Below are 25,280 nucleotides of genomic sequence, written 5' to 3'. Positions count from 1 at the left end.
TTATCTGTGACCCCACAATGTTCCATAATAACAACCCCAACTGGCTGGAAGAAGAGGAAATGAGAGTAAGTGGAAAGTTGTTTTTTTTTTTTTTTTTGAGACATAAAAATGATTCTGCAGTTCAAAAATAAAAGAATTCCGACCGAATAAACCGAGCAGTTATGTGATACTGCGAGCGTCATTGCTCTGCATCGTCAGACAATGAGGGCAACGGCGGGAACACACTCTTCATAAAATCCTCCTTTTAGGTTTCACTGAATGTTATTCGGCAGATAGATTACCATGGTAAAAAATAAGATCATACAGATGGATCATCAACCCTCCAAATATAAAGCTGGTTTACTAGATTGGTGGTTCTCAAAGTGGGGTCCCCCAAAGAGTCCTCGAGGGGGTTCCAAGTGGTCCCCAACAAAAAGAGCACTATAATCCCATCCATAAGTAAGACAATGACAGAATGTATGACTATTTTGATCATGGGTTTCATACGCTTTCTGTAATAAAACATCTAAAAGCATAAATTGCATCAGATGGGGGACCCTGGGATTTTGGAAATTTTAGCAAATTGGGGTCCGTAGTCTAATTCGTGTCAGTTTTCGGGGTCCTTCACGTGAAGAAGTTTGAGAACCACTGACCTAGATGATCAACACACGAGCGTGGAGCTTTGTTTACATGATTCACGGTCAGGCTGAGGACACGCAGGGTTAACTTGGTATTTTTCCAATCGCAGATTACAAAACACCACAGTTTGCTGCCATGGCAACGTGCCAAGTTTTTTTTTTTTTTTGCCAATTGAGCTATAGAAATCATTGGCTTGAACTGTGAGTAATAGCTAGATCTGATATAAACGTCCAATCTTATCTTATTTAAGAGACGCACAATGTTCTCATTAGTATGTAAACTGATATGTATATATTAATGTGTAACAGCTACAAGTACTAAATGTGATTAGATCATCTTCTCTGCAGATAATACCTGAGGCTTATGCATGATTAGTGCACTGTTTTTGAGTTACTGGGCCTCGTGCAAGAATCACTCATACAAACGGATTTATTCTTAAGAAGCACATATGAGTGATTTAAGAAAATTTGTGGCATTCATCAATTTTCTATTTTGAATTTTTTCTTAGGTATGAATTAAATTTACGAGCGGTCGAGACCTGTTGCACAAGTCATGAACAGCTGGACAGTCACGAGGGGAAAAAACACTTGTTTGACTCAGAATTATGATGTCTTAATCTGAATTATGAATTTTAAATGATTTATGATGATAATAAAAAAATCGACTAAAATAAAATACATAACTAAAACAAACTTAATGCAAAATTAATATTCTGTTCACCAAATTATCATCATCATGGCTGCCAATTTACCGAGAGATTTTTCAGATTTTATGATTTTTATTGGCATATTTTGGCAACTTCTACATTTCAGTATTTGTTGTAAACAGCTGCTCAGGGTCTTTCTGCAGATCTCTGTCCAGTATCATCATCAGTGTAACATCACCTACTGGTAGGCTATAATATTCTCTCCTCTAATATCTTCTTTTGTTTCTTTTTTGTCTTTTGTTTTACCCCTATGATTTTACCCTTCTCTAGAATTTGTCTTTTACTCCTTTACTTTGTCTGATATTTATCCTGTTTAATATGTATGTGTGTGTGTATATGTATGTATATGTTTATGTATGTATGCATATATATACGCATGCATATGTATATGTATATATATATGTACAAGTGTGTGTGTATCTATGTGCTTGTGCATATATATATATATCTGTATCTGTATCTATGTTTTACATTTCTTTTGTAAAGCACTTTGAGCTGCATTTTCATGTCATGAAATGTGCTCTATAAATAAAGTTTATTATTATTATTATTATTATTATTATTATTATTATTATTATTATTATTATTGTTATTATTATTATTATCTTTGTCATTGCCATATGACCATATGGCATATATCGCCTCTCATATCAGCCATGGACTGCATTTTTGTGAATGTAGCCTTGTATGGCATTTTTAGAGGCAGTGATTATGCTAAGGATGAAATCTCACAAACTTGTTAAGAGAGTTAAGAGAGTTTGTAAAAGCCGACATGGAGCAAAGCTCACAGACAAAAGTAAAAGTAGATTTTGGTTTTAGGACAGGAAAGTGACCCATTGTGTTCACAAGAAAATGCCATGACAATAATAATGCTTCACATATCCTTTGCCTGGGCGGTGGGAGGTAAAAATACCTCCGGTGCATGTTAAAAGCATAATGCTGGAATACAGTCAAAATGAATATCAGTGTCAAACTCTACCAAAACAGTCCTGAGGCGATGTTCTCAGTCACCTCAAAATCATGTTGGGCAGTTTTTGGCGAGCTGCGGCAGACGGTTTGAAAACACAGCTTCTGTTTAAGCCAGATTCAAACATCAACAAAGTGGCAATGGAGCTTTATCCAAAAACTATGTGGACTAGACGGCGGGAAGCTTAAAGTTCCACTGACACAAATAAACACCAGTTCAGGCCACAAATAAATACCTCTTTTCCGGTGTGCTATGTGTGGTAGCCGAGCATCTGGCACGTGCATCAGTGAGCCAACACACATGGAAAGAGGCAAAGTTTTTAAGGATGTCCAGCCACTACACTACTGTAGAAATACAGTATCCGGTATATATTTTTTATGTCTGCTTTTTATAGTGATGCTGCAGGACATGGCTGCTTCAGAGCCGTGACTATATACAGCTTGTTGCTATGACAGCTTCGGGTTAAGACCACAGCCCTCCGGAGACCACGGCCTCTCACATCTGCACAGCTCTGAACCAGCTGGATGTAACTCAAAAATAATTGCTTCCTCCGCAACGTCCAGGAAAGCATGATGTGTGTGCTATCTTCATGACTCCTCCCTGCAGGGATGGCAACTAAAAAAACCACTTTGTGGTTTTTTTGTTAGTGTTATCTGAGGGACACATGAAAGGGGAGTTTGTTTGCTAGTTAGGTAGTGAAGTTTAATATGTTCTCAGAGCTGGATGATATTGGCAAAGTAATCTAACATTCATTATACTATGAACACAAACAAAACACTACATGCTCCATCATCATTTTTGTAGTTTGAATGCTAGGAAGCTCAACTTTGAGGCATCAATACTGAGGGCTAGATCCGTTTTAGAACTGATTTTATTATATTTGAGCATGAGGAATGAGACTGGAGCATATTTTTAGGAAAGTATGACGTGTGTTTGAAACATACTGAGCGTATATATATGGGTAGAACAGAATTATGCTGGAGGCATAGTTTGAGAAGTGGTTAATATTCAAATCCATTGTAACCACCACAAAAACCACAGCTGCTCTGTTCCATGAACGAGCAAAGTTCTTGCATCCACCTTTTAAGCCTACAGTGAGTTGAGTGTTTTTGGGTGAGTATAACTTTAACATTGTTCTTCTGAACACTCTTTTTATTCTTTTACTTAAAAAAAAAGATCCATGAGGTGCATAGTTGTTATTATGTAATACACAGTGCAGAAACCACACAGCAATGAGTGCTTAGCAACAAAACTACTGCCAAATAAATAAACAAGAACATTGTGAAAAAAAAAGCTTTAATAAACTACACTTCATAGCTCTGAACCCCTTTGTTTTCTGTGAGCTGCGGACATCAGTGTGAGTTTCGTGTGTTGGTACCGTGAGCGAAGCGGTGGACCCAGTAGTAGCCGAGGTCCACTCCCAGGAAGGTGAGCCACCAGGTCCAGGCAGAGTCCCAGGGCAGCTCCACCAGGTGATACCGGTCCCATACATACATGTAACCGGTCAGCTCACAGCCTCTCATAAACAACCTGAGGGAGGAACAGTATCACCATGTACATACAATATGTTACAGTAGATGTGTTGTACAGTATGGAGTTCATCTTTGCTGCACATGAGGATATAGGATCAAATATAAAAATTTAATGCTCTAACCATCACTGAATCTCAAACGTAGTCATGAGACCACATTAGTTTTCCATTTCAAAGGCTACTTCTGTGGAAGTCAGCAGTGCCGCGAGAGATTTTGCCTTCTTTTAACCATTTTTTAGGACACAACCCTTGTATCTTTTGTGGCCTTAACAATCCCAAAATCCACTGCATGTGATTTTTAAAGGTAATGATGAGTGGTGCATCTTCTGTGGATCCTCTAATCACTCCTCAGTTATCTTCAGACTTCCTGTTGCTCACACCACATTATCCCATTAAAGATCCCCTCCAGACATGTGGTAAGATTTAAATAATAATTTGTGTCTGATATGTTTTTTTTCCACAAAGAAAAGTTCAATTACCTCACTCTTTAAAATTCTTAACATATCTACTCCTTCTCCCTCATGTAAAAATCCACTATCTATGAATATGCAACTATTTTCATTTCAAAAGTTCAACTGCTGGACACAAGATGTCTCCTACTTCACTGGCTTCATCAAGTTGTACCACACTGGACCACGATTGGCTCCAAACTAGCAAATCCTGCTCGTAGGTACACGTGTTACATTAAGATTTAAGGTGAGCACAGAGAAACTTCCACCCATCAGCAGATGAAGACAAACTGCACATAAATCATTCTGCACAGTGAAGCTCAAACATCTGACTGAAGGAACAATAAGCAAAACAGTTTTTTGAGTGGAAGGGGACTTTAATGAGCCTGCCCCTTCCCATCAAGATGTGATACTCTGAACTAAAGCGCACTTTAAATGGAGTTAAGATTAATAACATAATATGCATGATGATAAACATCTCTAGTAACGAAAAGAGAGAGTTTTTTTCCAATAAAACATGCAGTACTATAATCCTATTATATCATCCAGTATGACCTATGACACTCACATCGGGAGTCTGGAGATCATTCCAGCAGATATGGAGGTGAGTCCATCACTGATGGTGACCACTGGGGCTCCTGTCTTCAGCACACCCACCACCAGCTCCAGCACCATCAGCCCTACAAAGAAAGGAGTGGCCTGCAAACACACACACACACGAACACACACATACACACACACACAGAAGGAATCATGATTCAGCACTGTTACAAACTGAGAAAACAAGATGGTTTCAAGTCCACTGTTGCCTTTAGCAGTTGTGTTGAGCATGAATATTTGTTTTGGCGGATGAGCTAAAGGCTTGCAGAGCTTTCATGTCTTGTGATCCATAATGTTTGTTTCACTGTACGAGGCTGGAGCAGCAGGACTAAAGCCACAATGTGCTGGCAGACTGGAGAGCATTTGTCAACGACAGATCTGCTCTGGAGGTGGAAGTCATCTCATTAGCTGAGTTAAATGTTAGTGAGTGGAGCTAACAAACCGAGTTTTACTGATGTCAGGCTAAAGCCAAGCAAAATGAAACAATAATAAAGAGAGGAAGAAACTAGCAGAAATACATCTTGGCATAATCAGTAAGTCAGTTAGCTTAACTAGCTGCCAAAACTAGCCATACTGACCTTTAGCTACCACATAAGAAAGTAAGCTGATCTTTCAAGAATGAATAAGTCTCAGAAGAAAAAAAGACTGTCAATTATATTCTCTTTATATTTTCCTCAGAGGTCTTCTGCTGTGCAACTTTGCCAGTTAGCTAACTTGTTCAAGAAGGTTTTTGGCTCCGCCTGTTGGTTTTTCAATTCTTGAGGTATTTTTCTCATTTTTGAAACAAATGAATTGTTTTTAATTGTTGTTTTTTTGTTTTTTTTCATAAGTGGCCTTAACGGAGGGGTGGGGGGGGGGTCAGCTTGTCACTAACTTCAGGGCTACATAACATGTTGCTGTCTTTTCAACCGCATCTTCATTATTTTAACTTGACCCGTATGCAGTGTAGGCTGCTCAATAGCCAGCAGTAAATTTAGGGCCGGCTTAGCCTTTTCTAGCCTGCATTACCCGCCATTTTTTTGCCAGTTTGAAACGGCATATGGCTCTTAATACTATAGTATCCATGAGCCTCAGCTGTTGTTGCTATTGAGAGGAAGCCAGTCAGAGGCCTGAATCAGAATTAGCAAATTCAGATTGCTCTCTTGTTGCGTTTGGCTAGAAAATCATTCACCCCAACAGATTTAAACTGCTGAATGTATTTTCAGGTTTCAACAAAGCGTAGTCTTTAATTTGAAGGGTTAGCCGAGCTAACGTTAGCCTCGGCTCTCCATGTGGATCCAACCGGAGCACTGAGCCCTGGTTTGTTATTCAGGTTAAAGTGGGAAGAAGCAGAGGGGTGAAGTGGAGCCTGCGTAGGAAGCACCGGGGCCGTGAGGGTGACACAGTCCATCGAGGGACACACAGTCAGGCGGCGGAGGGGAAGGCGACATATCGGCCTCTCATAATCGGCAGAATTCGCCATTTTAGAGCTTTTATCAGCCGATACCGAGCCGATAATATCGTGCATCCCTAATTATATGTGTGAGAATATGAAATTTAAAGCTGCAAATCAACAGTTCTTGAGGCTCCATTTCATAGTGAGTACAACAATACAGAAGAAATTGACCTCCGAGCTTCAGCACATTCTGTAGCAGCATTTCCCAATAATGCAGTAACCACTGGTTACCACCAGTTCTGGATGATTTGGAGGATGATTTTATTTAGTAATTGTATTAGTAATTAATTTGTGTTCTCCTTGTTAAATGAAGATGTTCCTCTTTATTAAACATAACTAGTGCTGCAAGGATTAGTCGATTAATCCATTAGTCGATCAACAGAAACTTAATCGGCAACTGTTTTGATAATCAAATAATCGTTTTAGTCATTTTTTTAAGCAAAAATACCAAAATATTTGCTGCTTTTACCATCTCAAATGAGATGATTTAATGCTTTTCTTTGTCATATATGGTATTAAACTGAATACCTTTAGGTTTTTGTGACATTTAAAGACGTCACTTTTGACTAAGAGATTATAACAGACATTTTTACTGTTTTCTGATTTTATCGACAAAACCATTAATTGATTAATCCAGAAAATAATCTGCAGAAAATCGATTATTAAAAAATGAGCCGCTAGTTGCAGCCATAAATATAACAAATAGCAACTTCTAACACAAGCTGCATCAGTATGGCTCACATATGTGTGGTCCATAAACACAAACAAAGATGTTTTTCATCTCAATTAGCAGCTGGTTTTTGCACGAGATGCCACAAGAATTTCTTTTTAATAGGACCAACAAAAATTAACACGTTTAAAATTATACTTTCCAAATGTTTCAAAGAATGGATTACATTTTGTAACTAGTCATGACAAAACAAATGGAAAGCACTAACCAAACAGTCAGTGCCATGCTTCTATTTTCTAACTGCGCTGGAAACATGTAATAACCTCTTAATAGGTCTGTCAAACATGGAACAAATTAGTGAGGGACGGGGTTAGCAAACGGGTCACGACTGCGACTTGAGCAGCGTGTCAGCCCTGCTGGTTAGCTTTAGCTTGAAGGCACTCATTGACCAAGTGACTGCAGTCGTAACCGGGACACATGGCCCCGCCAAGAGCGAGGAATGAAGGGTGTGACGAGACCGCAGAGGAGCACATCTGCAGGTGGGGAGGGAGGAAGTGTGTGTGTGTGTGTGTGTGTGTGTGTGTGTTTGTATTCATGTGTGGATGGAAGTGAGAGTGAGCGTGCATACATGTGTGTGCATATCCACATGTGAATGCTCACACTTGCGCATGCAGGTGTGTGATGCATGTGCGTGTGTGTGTGTGCACAAGCAGAGGCGAGAGCACCCCCAGGGACCTGCGATCACACGCAACGCTCCAACATCTGGCAGCAGACTGCAGAGCTGCAGCTAACAAATGGGCTCGCAGCGCAGGCAGACCTCCTCCAACCCCGCTGAGAGAGAGATTATCATTCTGGACACCGGCCTAAAACCTTCCCTCCTTTTTTTCTCTCCTGTCTAGCAGATAGTTTTACCTCTGCAGCCCTGCGTTCTTGACAGCCCAGGACAAAATTATTCAGCAGGTCAAGCTAGTTCTCATGCTGTGCGAGAAAGAAGACAGGGGAAAAACAAATTCTTCTTCTGCTCCTTCTTCCATTGTTGAATTTTGATGTAATTTCCCACCATCTCTGCTTTTCTTCTGTTTCAGAGAGATATTTTAACGTCCCTTTTTGATCTCGCTCGCACTGAAAACACGATCTTTTTAGAAATAAACTGAAAATCACACTAAAGAAACCCTATTTTTCACTGAAGCATACTCACATCCTTTGCGGACTGTTTGTTGTGGTATCTAATAATTTCATTTTATTTTTTCTGAATTTACATGGAACATGACATTTGTGGACCAGATGTCTGCATTTTCCCAAACAGCCTTTTTTTTTATAAGGTCACGGATGACTGATGTTGGCTAAAAACACGCAGCCTGACAATACACTTTTATCCCCACTGTCTAAAAAATTGTGTGTTTCCTTTCAAATCACTGGATAGCTGTGAGACCTGGCAACAACCCACAAAACCCATAATTCCAAACAACTCCAAAATTAGAAGATTGTGTTTTGTTTTGTGTAATTAATTTGGCCTGTTGGGATCAGAGAATAACAGTTGTGCAGAATAATTAATGACACATCACTAACTGTAAACAGTGCTGAGTCACAAACTTCTCACACACGCCCGTGCAAACTTTTATCACCATCAAGCCCTGCAGCAATAACAAATTTGTTTAATCACGTTTGGTAGTGGATTATAAGGACTCCTGCTGGGAGGGTAATTGTTCTCCTCCCATGATGTGCCCCATAAAAACCTCATAACAAACATGTGCTGTAAAACCTGCACCAGACATTCCCCATAATAAAAGGCCATTCAGACATTGTAAAGTGACAGCAAGCCGTGGAAGAAACCGCAAACTTTTTAGATTTACTTAAGTATTGTACTTAATAGTTTTGCGGTCTTACGCCGCTACGATTATCTCATGACTTAAGTTATAAGTTACTTAAACGCACTAGCATAACTGTGTTTTCATTCATAAGTAGAACTTTTTTTATGACACTAATTGATATGGGTACTTAGAGCAGAATATCAAAAGTACTGAAAGCTGATTGAATGGTTAAATATGTGCTCAGATTCCTAATCTTGTTTGCTTTTTCTTTGTCTGATATTTGTTGACTTAAATCACAGATGTAGACCGTGTCGACTGTATTTAATTTAGCCAAAGTTCTTGTACAGCTGATTGTGTTTACACCACATTTTACATTTTAGACATTTGGCTTCTTTTGTTAATTGAAAAAATTCTTCCATAGAAAAATATGTTTACATTCCTCAGAGTTAGATGAAAAAAAAAAGTTTTGTTTTGGCACCAAACTCAGCTGTTTCTATCACTAAAATTCCTCAGTAGGTAATTTGATCACTGAGAAAACTAACTTCCGGTTTAGCCCTCCGGCTAATGATTCAGTCGTGCGGCTTTTCCAAACTTTCGTAATGTGATCAGACCGAATGGATCAAATTCTGATAGTGAAACGAGTCATTTCCCGGAGGTTGTGACACTCAAAAAAATGTATCTGCTGATTTACAAGCATCTCTTTCACATTGTAAGTCTATGGGAAAATGTCTTTTTGGGCCCAATAGCGTTACGTGACGATGTAATTACATGGTTTGGCCACTATGTCAAATTGGCTACAAAGCCTGGTGCTCCTCCTGGGGGCTTGGGCCTACTAGCCTACTAGTGGATTCAGGAGGTTGTTAACATCCATTTCTTTCAGCAAGCCAATGTTGGTGGAGCCCAGTAGGCACAGAAGGCCTGTTATCAGGCATGTGCTGTCACATGACTGTCAAGTTTCTTTCTGCGTAAGCAAAAAAAAAGGCTGCCATTCCGTTTATTCTCTGTGGGAAATGCAATATAAGATAGTTTTGGCATTAAAATGCGTTTTGATAACATTTCTAGTTAAAAATGTGCATTTTATTTTCATAATCTTAGTTTATTGAATGTATATAATGTTTAGTTTGTTAGTTATTGCAGAGATTCTTTCAGGTCTTTCTATCGTTGCTATGGTGGTTGCTATGGACGCTCAACCCATTATCACGGCAGTTCATAAAATAGTCACGAAATTTAATCTACAGATTATATAAAAAGATACAGAAAGACCTGAAAGAAAAACATAAAATATTGCATTTCCCACTGAGAATAAGAGGAATGGCTTTGACTTCTTTTTTTTTTTGTTTACATAGCAAGAAAACAGCAGTCATGTGACATCACATGCCTGATAACAGGCCTTCTGTACCTACTGGGCACCATCAACATTGGCTCACTGAACGAGTGATAACAGCATCCTGAACCTATTACTAGGTTAGTCTGTCTGTAGTCTGTATATTTGGGACAGATGTGTGATGATAACGTCTATTCAATAAGCTGATAACTGTCAAATCAGGTGATTTGATAATTAATTAATTGTCATTTTTTTAAGCAAAAATGTTCAATATTTCTCTGGATCCAGTTTCTCCAATTTGAAGATTTGATGCTTTTTAAAAAAAAATCATTTTAAACTGAATATCTTTTGGACTGTTGGTCAAAACAAAACAAGACATATCAAGACATCACACTGAGAACTTTATTCTCTAACATTTTAAATACCAAACAATTAATCAAGGAAATAAACGGTAGCTTCATTGATAATGAAAATAATCATTAGTTACATCACTGTATGCCACTGTAACTGAGTTGCCGGGATAATTCACTTTCTTAATTAAATTCAAAGCTAATAACGATGACGCCAGATGACAGAAAACTTAAAAAGCTCCTTGCACCGACGCTGAGAGCTGGTGAATACCGTTTCTCTGGATAAACTGCCCTTTTTTGACCTAATTACATAATGATGCTGCTTTTCTCTTTTTTATTTTATTGTAAACTCAATATATTTGGGTTTTGGACTGTTGGTCAGACAAAATAAGCAATTGGAGACGTCACGTTGGGAAACAACGACGGACACTTTTTCTAAATGTTTTGACATTTTGATACTAAAAATAATCATTTAGTTGATTAATCATTTAGTAAATCCACAAAAATTTACTACCAAATACTTTGGCAGACGCTTTGAGTCATTTTTAAAGTAAAAAATACCACATTTCTCTGGTTCCAACTTCTTAAATATGAATATTTTCTGTTTTTCTTTGATAGTAAACTGAATATCTTCAGGTTATTGACTGTTGGTCGGGACAAAACAAGACATTTGAGGTTGCGCCTTGGGCTTTGGCGAACACTGATCGACATCTTATAGACCAAACGACTAATCGATTAATTGAGAAAATTATAATTGATAATGAAAACATTCATTAGTTGCAGCCCTTATCTCCAAGTTTTTGAGATTTTCTCATGATTTTATGGGAGAGGATGTTCATTTTCATACCACCGTGATACTGAACATTCTTCACAATTATTTATTTATATGTCAACATTTGAATGAAGCTCTTTTGACTTGTATGTTGTATTTGTATGTTATAATTGTATGTTTCTAATGTGGTATTATTAGTTCTACTATAGCAGAGCCTCAGAGTTTTTATTGCACCACTATAAAGGTCACCTGAGGTGTCTCAGACAGATAGGGTGAACTCATTTGACTTCACGTAATAAACCATCACACATATGAAATGTGACCGAGTGAGCGAGTGTGTACCCACCTGCTCCACATACTGAGGAACATCTTCCACTGTCTCAAACGATGATTCATTCGGTGTGAGCATGAAAAACAAGGACCGGACCCCCGTGGATACCGAACCGGGCTCCACAGCTGCAGCCATGGTGACACCACCTCTCTGTTACCTGCCCAGGTAATGCACTCACGCAGGGGACGCTCCTTTGAACCGTATCCCTCTTATTTCCACAGTAACACCCTTGTTTTTCCTCTGTGGCAAGTTAAGTAGGTCAGTTGCAAAATGCAGAGCGTGTCAGCAGATGAGCAAACTTCTCACACACAGGAAACCGAGTCCGTGACAGTGTAACCGGCTGCAGGATACAGTTACTGTGACCAGTTACCTACTAATCCCTCATTTATAGACGGCGAAGTTTACCTTTGGTCAGGGTGATACTTCAAGGTGTCGCATTCGTCCCCCTTATCTCGCGAGAGTTTCTGCTTTTGGCAGCAGCTCGTGTCGCCTCCAGTTCAGGAATGCTGCAGGTATTTGCAGAGTGCAGAGTTTCCTTGCAAGCAAAGTCAGGTTATCCATCGGGCTTTGCTTGTGTAGTGTTCATATTTTTTTAAAACCATTTAAATGTAAAACGTGCTTCTTTAATGTCAAAAGAGTATAAAGTGGCCTACTCAACAGGTCCGTAGCAGGATTTTAGAAATGGAAAGTTCCCCTGGCCCCCGTCCACCACCCACAGGACTTTTTTTTTTTTTCTCATTTTGACCAGAAACTAAAATAAGGTCTGTATTTCTCTCTTTTTTTAATTAGCCTATTTGAAATGTTCACATTTTATTCATCTTTAAATGCTTATAAAATTTTATTTCACAACTGAAATAATGAATAAAAGAATACATAAAAGTCACCAAATTGAAATAAAGTATTTATTTTTTTATTTTATTTTATTTTATTTTTTTTTAAGATTGTTGGGGACATTTCTGCCTTTATTTGACAGTGACTAGTGAAGAGGCAGACAGGAAACAAGGCGAGAGGCAATTAGTTTATAAAATATTCACTTAGTGGTTATTTTTTATTGCACTGTAAACTAGCTATATATATATATATATATATATATATATATATATATATATATATAGTATATATATGTGTGTGTGTGTGTGTGTGTGTTGGATTGGATTCAGTGAGTTTAAAGGTACATTAGGTCAGTGTTAGAGAATGGATGTCACCTGTTAGATGACTCAGTAGATTTATGATGGCAGCCCTGGTAGCCGAGTGGTTTACAGTGCGTGCCACATAACCACAACGCCCCTGGTTCAGCTCCGGCCAGGGACCTTTGTTGCATGTCATGCCCCACAATCTTTCCATCTTTCCTGTCTCCCTATCAACTATCAGCTGTCAATAAAGACAGGAAATGCCCATATGTATATATATAAATATTTATATATGATTTGTGATTGCACAGCCTATGTATTAAAGCTCAGCTTGATGTATTTATATACATCAGGCCCATATACTGACTCTGGAGTGAAATTAAAGCAGGACCATTTAAATGGACATAATAAGCTAAATGTGCTTCCTTATTTGTTTTTGTTGTTTTTTGTTTTTTTTACAGAAAACGACAGGCAATTATGACAGTTATTATTCTCTACTTTCATATTTATTCTGTATGTATAATTTGTCCATATAGTAGTCTTTATAATTGTTTTTTCTCAGGATGATTTATGTGATTCATGCTTTACATTTGACCGAGAGCTGCAAAGATTAATGAACAAGTCGATCAACAGAAGATTAATCGCCAACTATTTTGATAATTGACTATCGTTTTGAGACATTTTTTAAGAAAAATGCCCACATTCTCATTAGTTGCAGCCCTAGTATTATATCATATATGGTCTTAAGTTTTTTTTTTCTATTTTTGTCCTTTACATCGGGGCATGTCTTGTCCCCTATATGGGAGTATCAGACAATGTTACCCAGCTCTGTTCTGACTGGTTATCTGAGAATAGACTGACTCTCAATCATGCAGATCACCACCATCTGAGTGATTAATGTGTTTTGTGGTTGCTCCGCTTTGTGACGCCTGTTTGACAATGTCTGACGGAAATCGCTGTTAGAGCGAAACATTGCTCTGTTAAATATCAGCGCAGCGTGTTTGACTTTTGCCTTCAGGTGAAGTAGCGAGACCGCATTCGGAGTGTGATGTGACTCATATATGAGCAAGTTTATAGTCAGCGGTAACTGAGCTGATACTGTTGATATTCTGCCCAATGTAGATTATCAAGGCCCAGTGGAAGAGGTGAGTGTCCTCCATACTTGTGAATAATTTGCACTGAATTACAGCTGCAGTGTAAAATAAAACTGGATCACATTCATCCTGTGGGTTGCTTTTGAGTGGGAAAAGAAAAAAAAAAAAAAAGAAAACCTCACATGCCGTGTGAGGTGCCTCTTCAACAAATTAGAATGCACAATCACAATGTGGTGAAAGATGAGATCAAGTCATGAAATTATTTTCAACTGGATTTTGTAACAGAATCCGATCCTTTGCGGGTTCTCGCTCAGAGTCTTGGCAGGAGTCCCGACCCTGCCCCGAGGCAAAGGTGAATTTAGCATGCACCCCCATCACCAGCTTTCTACACTCCCTGCAATGTTTAATTCATTTCAGCTTCACTTCACTGAGCACACATGCATACATCACCCTGCATTCAAATGAATGGAAAGAAGTTCATAAGAAGTTCCTTTTACCACTGGTTAAATTTTATTCAATTTGCAACTGTCCCTGAAAAGATTTAATAAAAGACTTATTTCAGGTTTCAGATTTTGTTTACAAAATGTCATCTCCAGGCAGAAAAAAGTGTTGACTTACGAATTGTCAGTGTTTATTATAGTGTATTGCTGTTAAGGTAAGAAAATACTGAGGATTATTTACAGATCATTTATATTAGCTAGGCAAATTTGATTTCCTGGCACTTGATTTGATCAATAACTCAATTACATCATAATGTACATTTTATACAGTAGGGGTGCAGACTGTATGTTCAACAGTGCAAATCAAAGCCTTAGCCTGCTTCTCTCAAGGCACACAACATGGAATGTTTACAACACTTATGATTTCCAAAATTTACTGCAATATTCAGTGAATTTCTGTAGCCAAAACATCACATTTCAATAGTCATAATATTCTTTTTTTTTTTTGGCTTTTATCAAGGACATTTTTAACCAATGGCACTTTGAAATATGTCAACATCTTCCTTTATGTGCTCAGTTCTTTAAAATTTACATTTTTTGCCTGCATGATGACTGCATTCTCTAACACACGTCATTCCTCTGTACATTTGTACACTTATTTAGCATCGTTGTATGACGATGGCAAATCAGCAAACAGCAGTCCTTCTAAGGACGGTCCTGAGGCAGAGGCAGGGCCTATACTCTGAGGGGGGCGGGGATGGTTGTGTGTGCATCATAAGTGAGCGTGCTCGGAGCTCTGGTCGCTGTCGTGACTGTCCTCGTTGGCTAAGGAGTCCGTCGAGTGGTGGAGCGCTGCGATGCCAGAGAACTCTGATGGCAGCAATGTCCCCTTTTTCACATTCACCAGTTCTTTCTCTCGAGCTGCGGCCCCCTGCTGGCCTCCTTTCACTCTTTTCCACTTCATCCTCCTGTTCTGGAACCACACCTTCACCTACGGGGCGAGGGAGACAGAAAAATGTCAAATCCATTGCTCATACGGAGGGAGCGAACAGTCACAAAAACAATCAAAAAGCAATTAGTATACCTTACTGCTTGACAGCTACTTTTTCTAAAAGTTTGGCAGCTATTCCTACAGCAGCAATTACTTGTGGATGGACTGTTCCATCTGCTGCTTGGCGTCTACCTAATTTTCCCTGACTCAACAGCCTCAACCGTATTTACGTCTCTCAGATTGATGATTAAGCTGTTGCTTAAAACGGTTTACACGTCAAGTAGCAAAGGCTTCCTGAGTGTCGACACATGAGGGGAGGGGGAGGAGGGGGGGGAGGCCAGGCTCACTCCTGTCACGCTGGACGGGGTGAGTTTATTTTTGGGGAGTGTCATTCTGCGGGGACCGAGCGGTCACATGGTCAGGAAGTTAGTTGACAGCACAAACGTTTGTCTTAAACGTCAGGGGCATACGCCGTGCTGGGTATCACCTCAGATTCTTTACAAGCCTTGGGGGACTTTTTTCTGAGAGCAGGAGAGGGGAGGGAACTCTTGCAAAGGATCGCTTATTTATGCCAAGCTTTTAATGTCAAACCAAACATGTGATCCCCAGGGCTTACGTGCACACACACACACACTCAAACACCCACTCTGTGCTTGCACCACCTCAACACTACTCTGTCATAAACGCTCACAGTTTGCTGAAAACATGACAAAGCTTTTGACCTCAAAGTCCATTTTTAGCATTGATATGCCAGAGGAATGGCTGACACATTGGCTCATTTAGCATGCATGCAACACTAATGTGCAGTTCGACACCTTCACTTTTACAGGATGAACTATAACTAGGATCTCTCTGAGAAACTCTGATAATGAAATGCATGTTTAAAGGAACCCAGCGAGCTCTGATTTGGTGGTTAAATTGTTGAAACTTGGCTAGTTAAAAAGTTTCATAAAACATTCGGGTTAACCTACTAAAAAACTATAAAATGTGGCCCAATTCTAATCTAGACATGTGAAAATGAATGGTTACAGTGATAAGTTCATCCAAAAATGTCAATACAGTCCATTTCTTTTCTCCTTCATTCTGCTACAAACTCATTGAAAGACGCAGGAACTCCAAACCTACAACAACGTAGGCCCTGTAGCTGCACTCCCCCTCTGCCATCTTTGAAAATATTCCAGGTCTCACGGTCTACAAAGACATAAAACATCCATCAAATTTCTCCAAACAGCTCACGCAGCATAAATCAAGTGCCGTGGCCAACTGATTGTATTGCCAATATTTACCTCAATATCTCCTGCTGTATATTTTCCCTGACAAAACTGAGGTCACACACAACTTATGTTGCATGAGCTGAAGAAATTTCATGCACATTTTATGCTGCTTGGAGCTTCAAAAAGATTAATTGCAACAGTCTGGGAGAAAGCTGAAGTGGAATTTTTGTGGCAAACTCTGTGCTTGGTGGCCTGTGGAGTTAAATTAAGTTTGGCCTGACGTGCTGTTGTTAAGAACTATCCCTTCAAAGTTTTCTGCACCTTTGTAATATGAGGGAAAAGCAGAGGGTTAGTGAGACAATTTATGATACATTTGTCACTTTTTGTGCCACAGTTTCCAGTTGCTTTCAGACAGATTCCCCTAGATGGACACTTTTATCTGAAGCCCCTAACCCCTAGTACCACGGGTGTATATACTTTACATTTTTAGCATGTGTGTCACCGGTAGAGACTGAACGCCAAACTCTGACAACATTACTGCTCTTCTCAACTAACTGAGCCACAGCAAAATGATGTACAGTCTACTAAAACTATAGCCAGAGAGCTATTAATGACATGTTGATATCAAATGTTTATGTGATAATCTTGCAACAATCTGAGACACTGCTGATGGAGACCTTTCTCACTGGCTGACATTTTAATATGTGATACCAGGTAACTAATAGTATTAAAGTCCCCGTCCAGTCAAAAATGTGTTTTGCTTATTGTTGCTGCATGTTTGAGCTTCACTGTGCAGAGTTTGACACTAAAAGGCTGTTTTCACATTCATTCATCTGCTGCAAGGGGGGGGGGAAGATTCTCTGTGCTCTCTTTAAATCAAGCTGTGTACCCATGAGCATGATCTGTGACATCACAACCAGTTTGGAGCCAATCGCGCCAATCGAAGTGTGACGTGGAAACATGAAGCCTCCAGTGCACATGCACTGAGAATGGACTTTTCAGTGAAGTAGGAGACATCTTGTGTCCAGCAGTTCAACTTTTGAAATGAAAAATATGTGCATATTCATAGAGTCTGGATTTTTCAGTGGAGGATAAAAAGTAGATGTCATTTTTAAGATTTAAAGGTGCAGTGAGTAGAATTTAGTGGCATCTAGCGGAACAGACTTGGCAGAAATGGAATATAATATTCATAAATATGTTTTAAATAGTGTATAATCAGCTGAAAATAATATTTGTTGTGTTTTTGTTACCTTAGAATGAGCCTTTTATATCTACAGAGGGAGCGGGTCCTCTTCCGCGGAGCCCGCCATGTTTCTACAGTAGCCCAGAACGGACAAACCAAACACTGGCTCTAGAGAGGGCCTTTCACAGTTTTTGCAAGTTTCATTGCCACTGTGTAGGTTTTCCTACGCACTTGGAAGGGGGAGGAGAGGGGGAAAGGATATTCAGTTGGTGGCAATGTGCAACCTCACCGCTAGATGCTACTAAACCCTACACTGGTCCTTTAACGCATTTATTTAACTTTTATTTTGTGGAAAAACCATATTAGACACAAATTATTATTCAAAAGAGTATTTTAAATATCTTAAAACATGAGGACAGATGGTCTTTAATATTGGCTCTGTTCCATTTAAGTGTCGCCGTGAGCTGTGAACCAGCATCCAGGGCCCAGATGTTATTAGTTCCACCTGATTTTTTGACAAATCAAAACGTCCACAATGAGAAAGGTTAGGCCCTCAGGCTCATCAGCAAATGTGATGTTTGTTATTTTACATGTACTTGTCTCATGCAATCATTCATACTTTTTAATGAAGCATGACGTGAGAATCATAAACCTTCTCATACTCACGAACACGTTCTACACAAGGCTCATGTATGCACATCTTCAGGATCTCACCATCTATCACCAGAAAACTCTATACTCCTTTCTCACTCCAGTCTGTTCTATACATTCAATCTCACACTGCAAAATATCACTGGCAAGGTGTCAACTAGGTGTGACTTACAGCTTCCAAACGGGTGTCAGAGAACAACAGGCTGTTCGCTGTTTCCTTCCCCCCTAACCATTTGTCTCCTGTTATTTATTTCATGTGCCTGAATTTTACAGCAACCAGCCCACGCTCAGAGACCAATTTGTGCTTGCAAGGGTAGTGGGAGAGAGGAAGTGACTTGCTAGACAGCACTTCCTTCAACCCGTCTCCCTGCCTTGACTGTGGCCGGCCTGAAAGAATACACAGGAACATCTGGAATATGATAGTCCCGTCACACAGCCACATCTGGAGCACAATAGCCCTTGCTCCGAAGTTTCAAAAACACAGTAGCAAGCCTGAAAAGCCTCTTCGTCGTCCTGAGGCCACCTCTGTTTTCACAACATGGCATTAATGTGCTAATGGCGGGTTCAATAATGTCTGAACCCGGGGGGAAACGAGCAGCAGCAGCAGGGTAGGAACATACTTGTCTTTCGGTGAGGTCGAGGTTGACAGCGATCTCGTAGCGCCTTAGTCTGGTTAGGTAGTTGTGGTGGGCAAACTCAGCCTCCAACTCTCGGATCTGCTCCTTGGTGAACGCCGTCCTCTCCTTCCTGGGCTTGCTGCTCACGTCTGACTTGTAATTCCCGTCCTGGGACTCTGAAACGAAACACAACACAAGTTTCTGTTTCTGCTCAGGGCAGATTTATATTTAACAAAAAATAAAAATGAAATGAATGTTAAGCGGCAGGTGCAAATCTACCAGGGGGAAGAAAAGAGGCCAGGTAAGAGAAAAATGGGAGCTGTCAATCACTCTTTATTATTCAGTCGTTGTTTATGAACACTTTAGGTGGCTGGAAAGACTCACGCGCAGCTACACATGTGTCAGACTGTGGCAGCTGTGCGGTTACAATAGGCTGGCTCTGATTTTGTCAACATGGGTTTCATTTGTATTACTCTTAAAGGAATCCACTTCTACAATCTTATTTCTTAAATATGGAACAAAAGAGCTTTTGCAGGATACATAAAATATATTTTCTCTTTTTTTTTTGGACTTCAAAGCATAAAGGCATCGCCTCATTTGGTGGCATAATCTGCCCAAAATTGTAGCTTTGTCTCCTTTGATTCAAAATGTCTTAGCAGATGTAAGAATGCCAGAATGCTAAGTCACAAGATTAACATTTCTGAAAATTGGAAAATTGTAGTTAAAGGTTACCTGATAATATCATGCAAAGCAGGCTGTGGAAAAATAGTTTTTGTGACCGTTAAATGCAAGCATTTTGCAACCGATTAACATGTGGAATATGCAGTGCATATGTGAAAAATACAAAATAAAAAAAACCCCAGAACGTGTTATCTCCACTTCAACCCAGAAAATACTTTTTGTTGTGGTATCTCCACAAAACTTTCCGAAGCAAACATGTACGGTTAATTTGCCCTCCAAAACTTTCCTATTGTGTGCAGCCTTTGTGGTTTCTCTGTTGGACATGCTTCAGTTGCACATTGCACTTGAAGGCAGCAGTGATTGCATGCTAATTCATCTGCGGTCCTGTTTTGTAGTGTGTGTTAATCCAGCAGGCCTGCGTCAAGCCACACTGTAAATAAATCCTGCAGCTCAGAGCCAGACTCACAAAGGGTGCGAAGCCTGAAGCCACGTCAGAGGAGAAACTATCTCTTCACCTACATTAAGAGTCTCTCCAGAGGGACTCCTGTTGGCTCTGTTTTTTCTGTCAGAAAGAGGATCTTCCTTCTAATTAAGTGTATATTTTTTTTTGCAGAACAAAATAACTCCCTTGAGAGGTTAAAGAGAAGATGAGGGGTAAACTGAAACTGCTCTACAAAAGTTATATTTGTATGGCACTTGCACAGTTTTCGAGCCAAGGACAAACAACATAGATATATAAACTGCAAGAAGTCCTGCAAGAGTTTTATGAAATGAAACAGATCATTGCTTGACCCACAGCCTGTGTCCGGCTCCCCCTTGACCTTGCCTTTCCCTCCCTGTAATTTCAAACCGAGTGCTCCAAACAGTGTGTGGCTGATTGAAGCGGGCCTTCAGACGCATTTATCCACTCTCTCTCTGGTAAACACAGACATTGTGTAAAGAGAAATAAAAGAATAACACAACCAGCTGCTTCAGACCAGCAGGCCTGGAGTTAAAACGAGCGTCAGGCTTTTATGACACAGCCACTACACCACAGCAATTAGGTCCCCGCTGTAACTTTCATCTCTCCACAAAAAAGGAGGAATAATATGAGAAAAATACACGCACCCAGACGGAGCACATCGTTTAGGGTTCCCAAGTGAACTGAGCTCAGGTCAGGAGGGACCCTCTCAAAAAATAATATCTTCTTCTTTTCAAAAGCTGGAATGTTGATTTTTTTTTTTTTTTTTTTTTTGACGGAAAAATGTGTGTTCGTTGTTTTCCCTCAGTGAAAGTTGTGATTTTTTCATTTTCCTCTGGTGAAATAATGTTACAGCAGCACACACAAGAATGAAGTCAAATGCACAAACACACATCCGCAGTGTTTTTCTTAAAGCTTCTTCAAGGAAAAAAAAGCGTCTGCCAGCGAGAGGCACCTCGCTCCTCCTTTTTACAACACTGCCTCAACAAAATAAGACTTCATGCACCTTTTATTGTTCCACATAGAAAATCTAGTAACTTTTTTAAAGAAAGACCACTCCCTTAACAGAGCTTGTCTATGCAAATATAACCCAGAAACTCAAGCAAAGTGCACCAACCGTCACAAAAACTCTCCGGCTTGCCCACAAAAAAAATGAACAGGTTCTCCAGAAACCAGACACCCGAAATACCAAGGAGCTGGCTCATCTCATTAGCCGACCCTGCGGCCTTCCTTGAGGAAACAATCACAACCGAGTATTAGACACAGAAAGTCGAGATGCTTCATATTTGAGAGAAAAAGGTAAACCTAGCATGGAAATGAGCTCTCAGGTTCTGTTTTTGTTTCTGTATCTAAATTCAGGTTTCGTTCAAATTTCTGGTCCAGATGGTGAAACCTAATCAGGCGTCTATGTCATGCAACTGGCAGTGGTGTGATATTTAGACAGCTGATTGAGTCAGCAACCTAGTTAGCCCCAATAATCAGTGTGATTGGTGTTAGCATGGAGAGAATACACGGCACATGTAATGAGTATGCAGTGACTATTGTTACAGGGGAAGTGGGATTTGGGCGCTGGGGCTCAGTTTCCAAATGGTTTGACAAAGGAGGAAAGGAAATAGGAGGTGGTTTGTTGAATTTGTGGATTAAATATACAATTGCAACGTGTCGCATGTGGATAACAGGACGTTTAGCACTGTAAAAGTGAAAAGTAAGCCATCCGGGATCTTGAAAAACTCGGTCATGTTACGTAAAATTTGGCATATTCCATGTGGCAGCACAAAACTATGACGTGAAGTTCCTGCTAAATCAGTGTGTGCTGATTCTAGTATTTGGTATAATAGCCTAAATTATTACAAATGCATGTTTTCAGTGGCATTCCCTGTCTATTAATTACAGTCAGTCATGTCATATTTTGCACACTTGACTTCTCTAAACTGGCTGCAAACAGGTCGCCTGTCAGAGGGACTAGACGCTCTCTGAAGTGACCAGCAGCATCCTGAGCGAAAACGAATCACACGCGTGTAGATGATACTCCGTGCATACAAAGAGGCCTTTAAAAGGCTGCAGGATCGGCGCTGAGGGCCCACAATCCTCAAATGGACACAGAGAACAGCCAGCACACTTTCCCTGGAAAACTTAGAACTCTCACTAATATCACGTTGCCTGCGAGAACTCTGGCGACCCGACCTCGGCAGTTTGTCACACGGTGATTGATTATTGTGGTGACTGCAGGTTGGAAATGTTCTGCAGGTCATCAGGGAGGTGTTACCTATTTGAGTACAGTCCTAAAAGAAGGATTTGTGTATAAATGCGCAAAGAAAGATGTTTTTCTAAATCTCAGTTTCAGTCTCATTTTTATCTGTTATTGATAATATGCTGGTTGTATAATTCAGGGGCTGTGCACCTATTTAGAGACAATGTAAAGCTTTAAATACAGTTGAGCAATTCATATTATCTCAAAAAAGGCTTTGCAAAATGGTCAGCAATTGTAAAGGTCAGGACTCCTGCAGCCGCTTTGAAGTGCTGTGTGACAAATTTTACAAAATCACAAATTTTCTTACAACAAAAAAAGTGTCTTTGAAGGTCACAGCGCTCGTATACGTTACTGTACAGCACAGTATTTCTGTTAATTATGTATATATATGAATATGAATCTGTTTGATGAATCTGTCTGACTGGTACTTTAGAGCAGCATGTAATAATTCCATTTTTTATTTGAGATTTAAAATATATTTTTTTTAAAAAGAACAATAAAATATTCCACTTACGTGTTGAGCTTTCATGTTGATTTAAATAAGATTGCAGATTAAATTAATATTGCATTCTTTGAAATTCACATCAGCAATCAGTACATTTGAACTGAGCACTGATAACATCACACATGACTCACTGATTACTTCTATTTTATCCATTTCATTTTGTCAGAATCGACTGTAATTTATTTTAACTACGATACCGAGACAAAATCCTCAAATCACTGCTGGCAACCTGAAAAGCCTCAACGTCTGACGGGGGTGTTTAGTGTGGCATGCGGTGCTGCTGTAGTCATTTACAGTCCGTGACATTAATTCTTTACTGTCTGCCTTATTTTCTACCCTCTGAAAGAGTGTCGCAATAAACCAGATGTGATTTTTAAGCAAAACGTGCTAGTAGTCAGACGTGCCCACAGAGTTATGATGTGGCCTTTTGCTCCACGCTTCAGCCTGCCTACTGCAACAGCCACGCTGCACGTCAGCCGACACCTACAAAGTGCTTTCCTGACAGTTTTTTTGTTTTTCTATCAGAGCTGCGAGAATAAAAAAAAAGAAAAGCAGTTATGTGCTGCTGAAATATTTAAAATGACAAGTACAAATGCTTTTGTTATTCTTGAGTTCTGCTTGGAATTTTTTATAATGCTGATATTTATCTAACATAAATAAACTGACATGCTGGCAATGTTTCCAAAGACTTTTACGTTAAGTCTTTGCTTGTACAAAGTGTCAAAAACAACTTATTTATTATTAATAGTAGAAAATCTGAGGGGTAAAATCTCAGCTGTTTTAAAAAACTGAAGGAAAGAAACTCTGATCTCTTTGCTTCTCTTACCTGAACTGTCACTTTTCCTCTTGCTGTTCCTCTTCTCAGCCTCAGCAGGTGACAGAGTCTGTCTGCCAAAGTCTGCAGGCACACAGGAGGCCCCTGTAGGGGTGCTGCCGCTGACCAGACTCGGGGTGCTGGCACACATGCTGGGCCCACCAGGGTGGCCCAGATCCGGGGGTGTGGGCCCGCTGTCGTGGGATGAGTGGGAGTGCGGGTGGCAAAGGTTGTGGCGCGTGCTGCCAGGTGATGGCATCTGTGGGATATGCCAAGCTGCATGGTGCTGAGGCGGGTGGTGATGCTGCTGGGAGGGCAGGTGGCCGCGGTGGGGGTGGTGGTGGTGCTGCCCGGAGAACACGCCGTCATCGGCCGGGTAGCTGGAGATGATACAGGGCGAGGGTGAGGAAGTAGAAGAGGAGGAGGATGAAGAGGCCAGGTCAGGGTAGGAGACGTGGTCCGAGCGTCCGTGCAGAGTCAGGGGAGACTGGGTGAAGGCGGGATGCAGGGCCTGTGCCGGGGCGTGAGGGCTCCGCAGGCAGCCGAACAGTGTGTGATCCATTTCGTGCAAACACACACGGCCCTCCAGGAAAGGTGAGAAGGGCAAGTAAAGAGGGTAAAGTTACTAAATCAACCAAAAACAAAAAGATCACAAGCACATATCCAAGATGCTTCTCTCTTTTTCCCGTGACTATTCCAAAACTTTTTCCTTCAGTTAAAAAAAAATTCAAATAGTCAGAGAAAAGTAAAGTGTGTTTTGAAATTGGTGTCCTGTGGTAATCCGGAGCATGCGGCCAGTTGCCAGGCTGTACAGGATAAACAGTTAGCCCAGGATATGCTGCAGTAGAGCCTCTCAGATGTCAGGAGGAACAGGGGACTGGAGCTCGAGGCTGGGAGCAGAAGGAGGTTCCTAGGAACTGCAGAACGAGGGGAGCCGGCGGAGGGGATGTTATAAATAGGGTGTAACGTGAGAGGGAGGCTGGGTCACAGACTGCATACGCGCCACTGACCACATACATATGATCACCCTCCAAAAAGCACAGCACAATAAATCTGTACTATTAAAATGGCTGAGCCTCAGGAAAGAAGGCAATTTATTTTGGACCTGACCTCCGGTGGCCATCTTTTTTTCCTCCAAGAAAACAGCCTTAATGGTTCATGGGTGGGGCTGTGGGGGTGGGAGGGGGGAGGGTGGGGGGTGGAGGGAGGGAGGGAGGGTAGGGGCGTGAGGGGAGGTGAGGAAGAGTGTGGAGAGATAGGGGGAGAGGAGTCAGGGGTTAACTCAGCGTGTCACCCTGTCTTTGTCAGTTTTGACCCCTTTAAATACTGTTAGTCTTGTGGAAGTAAGAAGGGATGCTTTTTGTTTCCAGTTGAGTCCTGATGGTTTTCTTATGCTCATGATTTGTCACAGATATACTGTTAAGAGCTCAGACTCTCCTCTATGCTTTAAAAAGAATTTTTTTTTATTGCAAAATAATAATTTTAAATTAAAAAAACATTTATTGCCGCGCAAGAGGATCCAGTCTTAAATAAGGGTTAACATTTTAAACATTTTGTCATCCAAGCAAGTTACCTCCTACCCTTTAAAAAACAACCACAGTTAATTTAGTGTAACCAACCATTTTCTCAGAGTGTTAATCTCATTTTGTAATGAAACACATCATCAAACCGATGAACACATTAAT

At 40.3% G+C, this 25,280-nt stretch overlaps 2 protein-coding genes across 14 annotated transcripts in view; both read right to left on the bottom strand.

The window, feature by feature from the left end:
* Positions 1-12,338, bottom strand: part of agmo (alkylglycerol monooxygenase) — a 56,563-nt gene extending 44,225 nt beyond the window's left edge. The window contains exons 1-3 of one of the 3 annotated variants that reach the window (XM_042423518.1): positions 11,580-12,338; positions 4,840-4,970; positions 3,670-3,821 (exon numbers count right to left, since the gene is read on the bottom strand). In XM_042423518.1, the coding sequence (XP_042279452.1) occupies positions 3,670-3,821; positions 4,840-4,970; positions 11,580-11,699 (403 nt within the window). In that variant the 5' untranslated portion in view covers positions 11,700-12,338. Of the gene's footprint in view, positions 1-3,669; positions 3,822-4,839; positions 4,971-5,449; positions 5,588-11,579 lie in introns of those variants that run through there. The other 2 variants (XM_042423520.1, XM_042423519.1) reach the window with 2 other exon arrangements.
* Positions 12,339-14,238: 1,900 nt separating this feature from the next.
* Positions 14,239-25,280, bottom strand: part of meox2a (mesenchyme homeobox 2a) — a 41,005-nt gene continuing 29,963 nt past the window's right edge. For 8 of the 11 annotated variants that reach the window (XM_042423524.1, XM_042423525.1, XM_042423526.1 and 5 more), the window contains 3 exons: positions 23,608-24,178; positions 18,888-19,060; positions 14,240-15,219 (listed from right to left, as the gene is read on the bottom strand). In XM_042423524.1, the coding sequence (XP_042279458.1) occupies positions 15,001-15,219; positions 18,888-19,060; positions 23,608-24,157 (942 nt within the window). In that variant the 5' untranslated portion in view covers positions 24,158-24,178 and the 3' untranslated portion in view covers positions 14,240-15,000. Of the gene's footprint in view, positions 15,220-18,887; positions 19,061-23,607; positions 24,764-25,280 lie in introns of all 11 variants that reach the window. The other 3 variants (XM_042423522.1, XM_042423521.1, XM_042423528.1) reach the window with 2 other exon arrangements.

The sequence above is a fragment of the Thunnus maccoyii genome, chromosome 10 (assembly GCF_910596095.1).
Source record: "Thunnus maccoyii chromosome 10, fThuMac1.1, whole genome shotgun sequence".
In the NCBI taxonomy this organism is placed as follows: domain Eukaryota; kingdom Metazoa; phylum Chordata; class Actinopteri; order Scombriformes; family Scombridae; genus Thunnus; species Thunnus maccoyii.
Note: the sequence above shows the minus strand (reverse complement) of the source record. Positions and strands in the feature narration are given on the sequence as shown.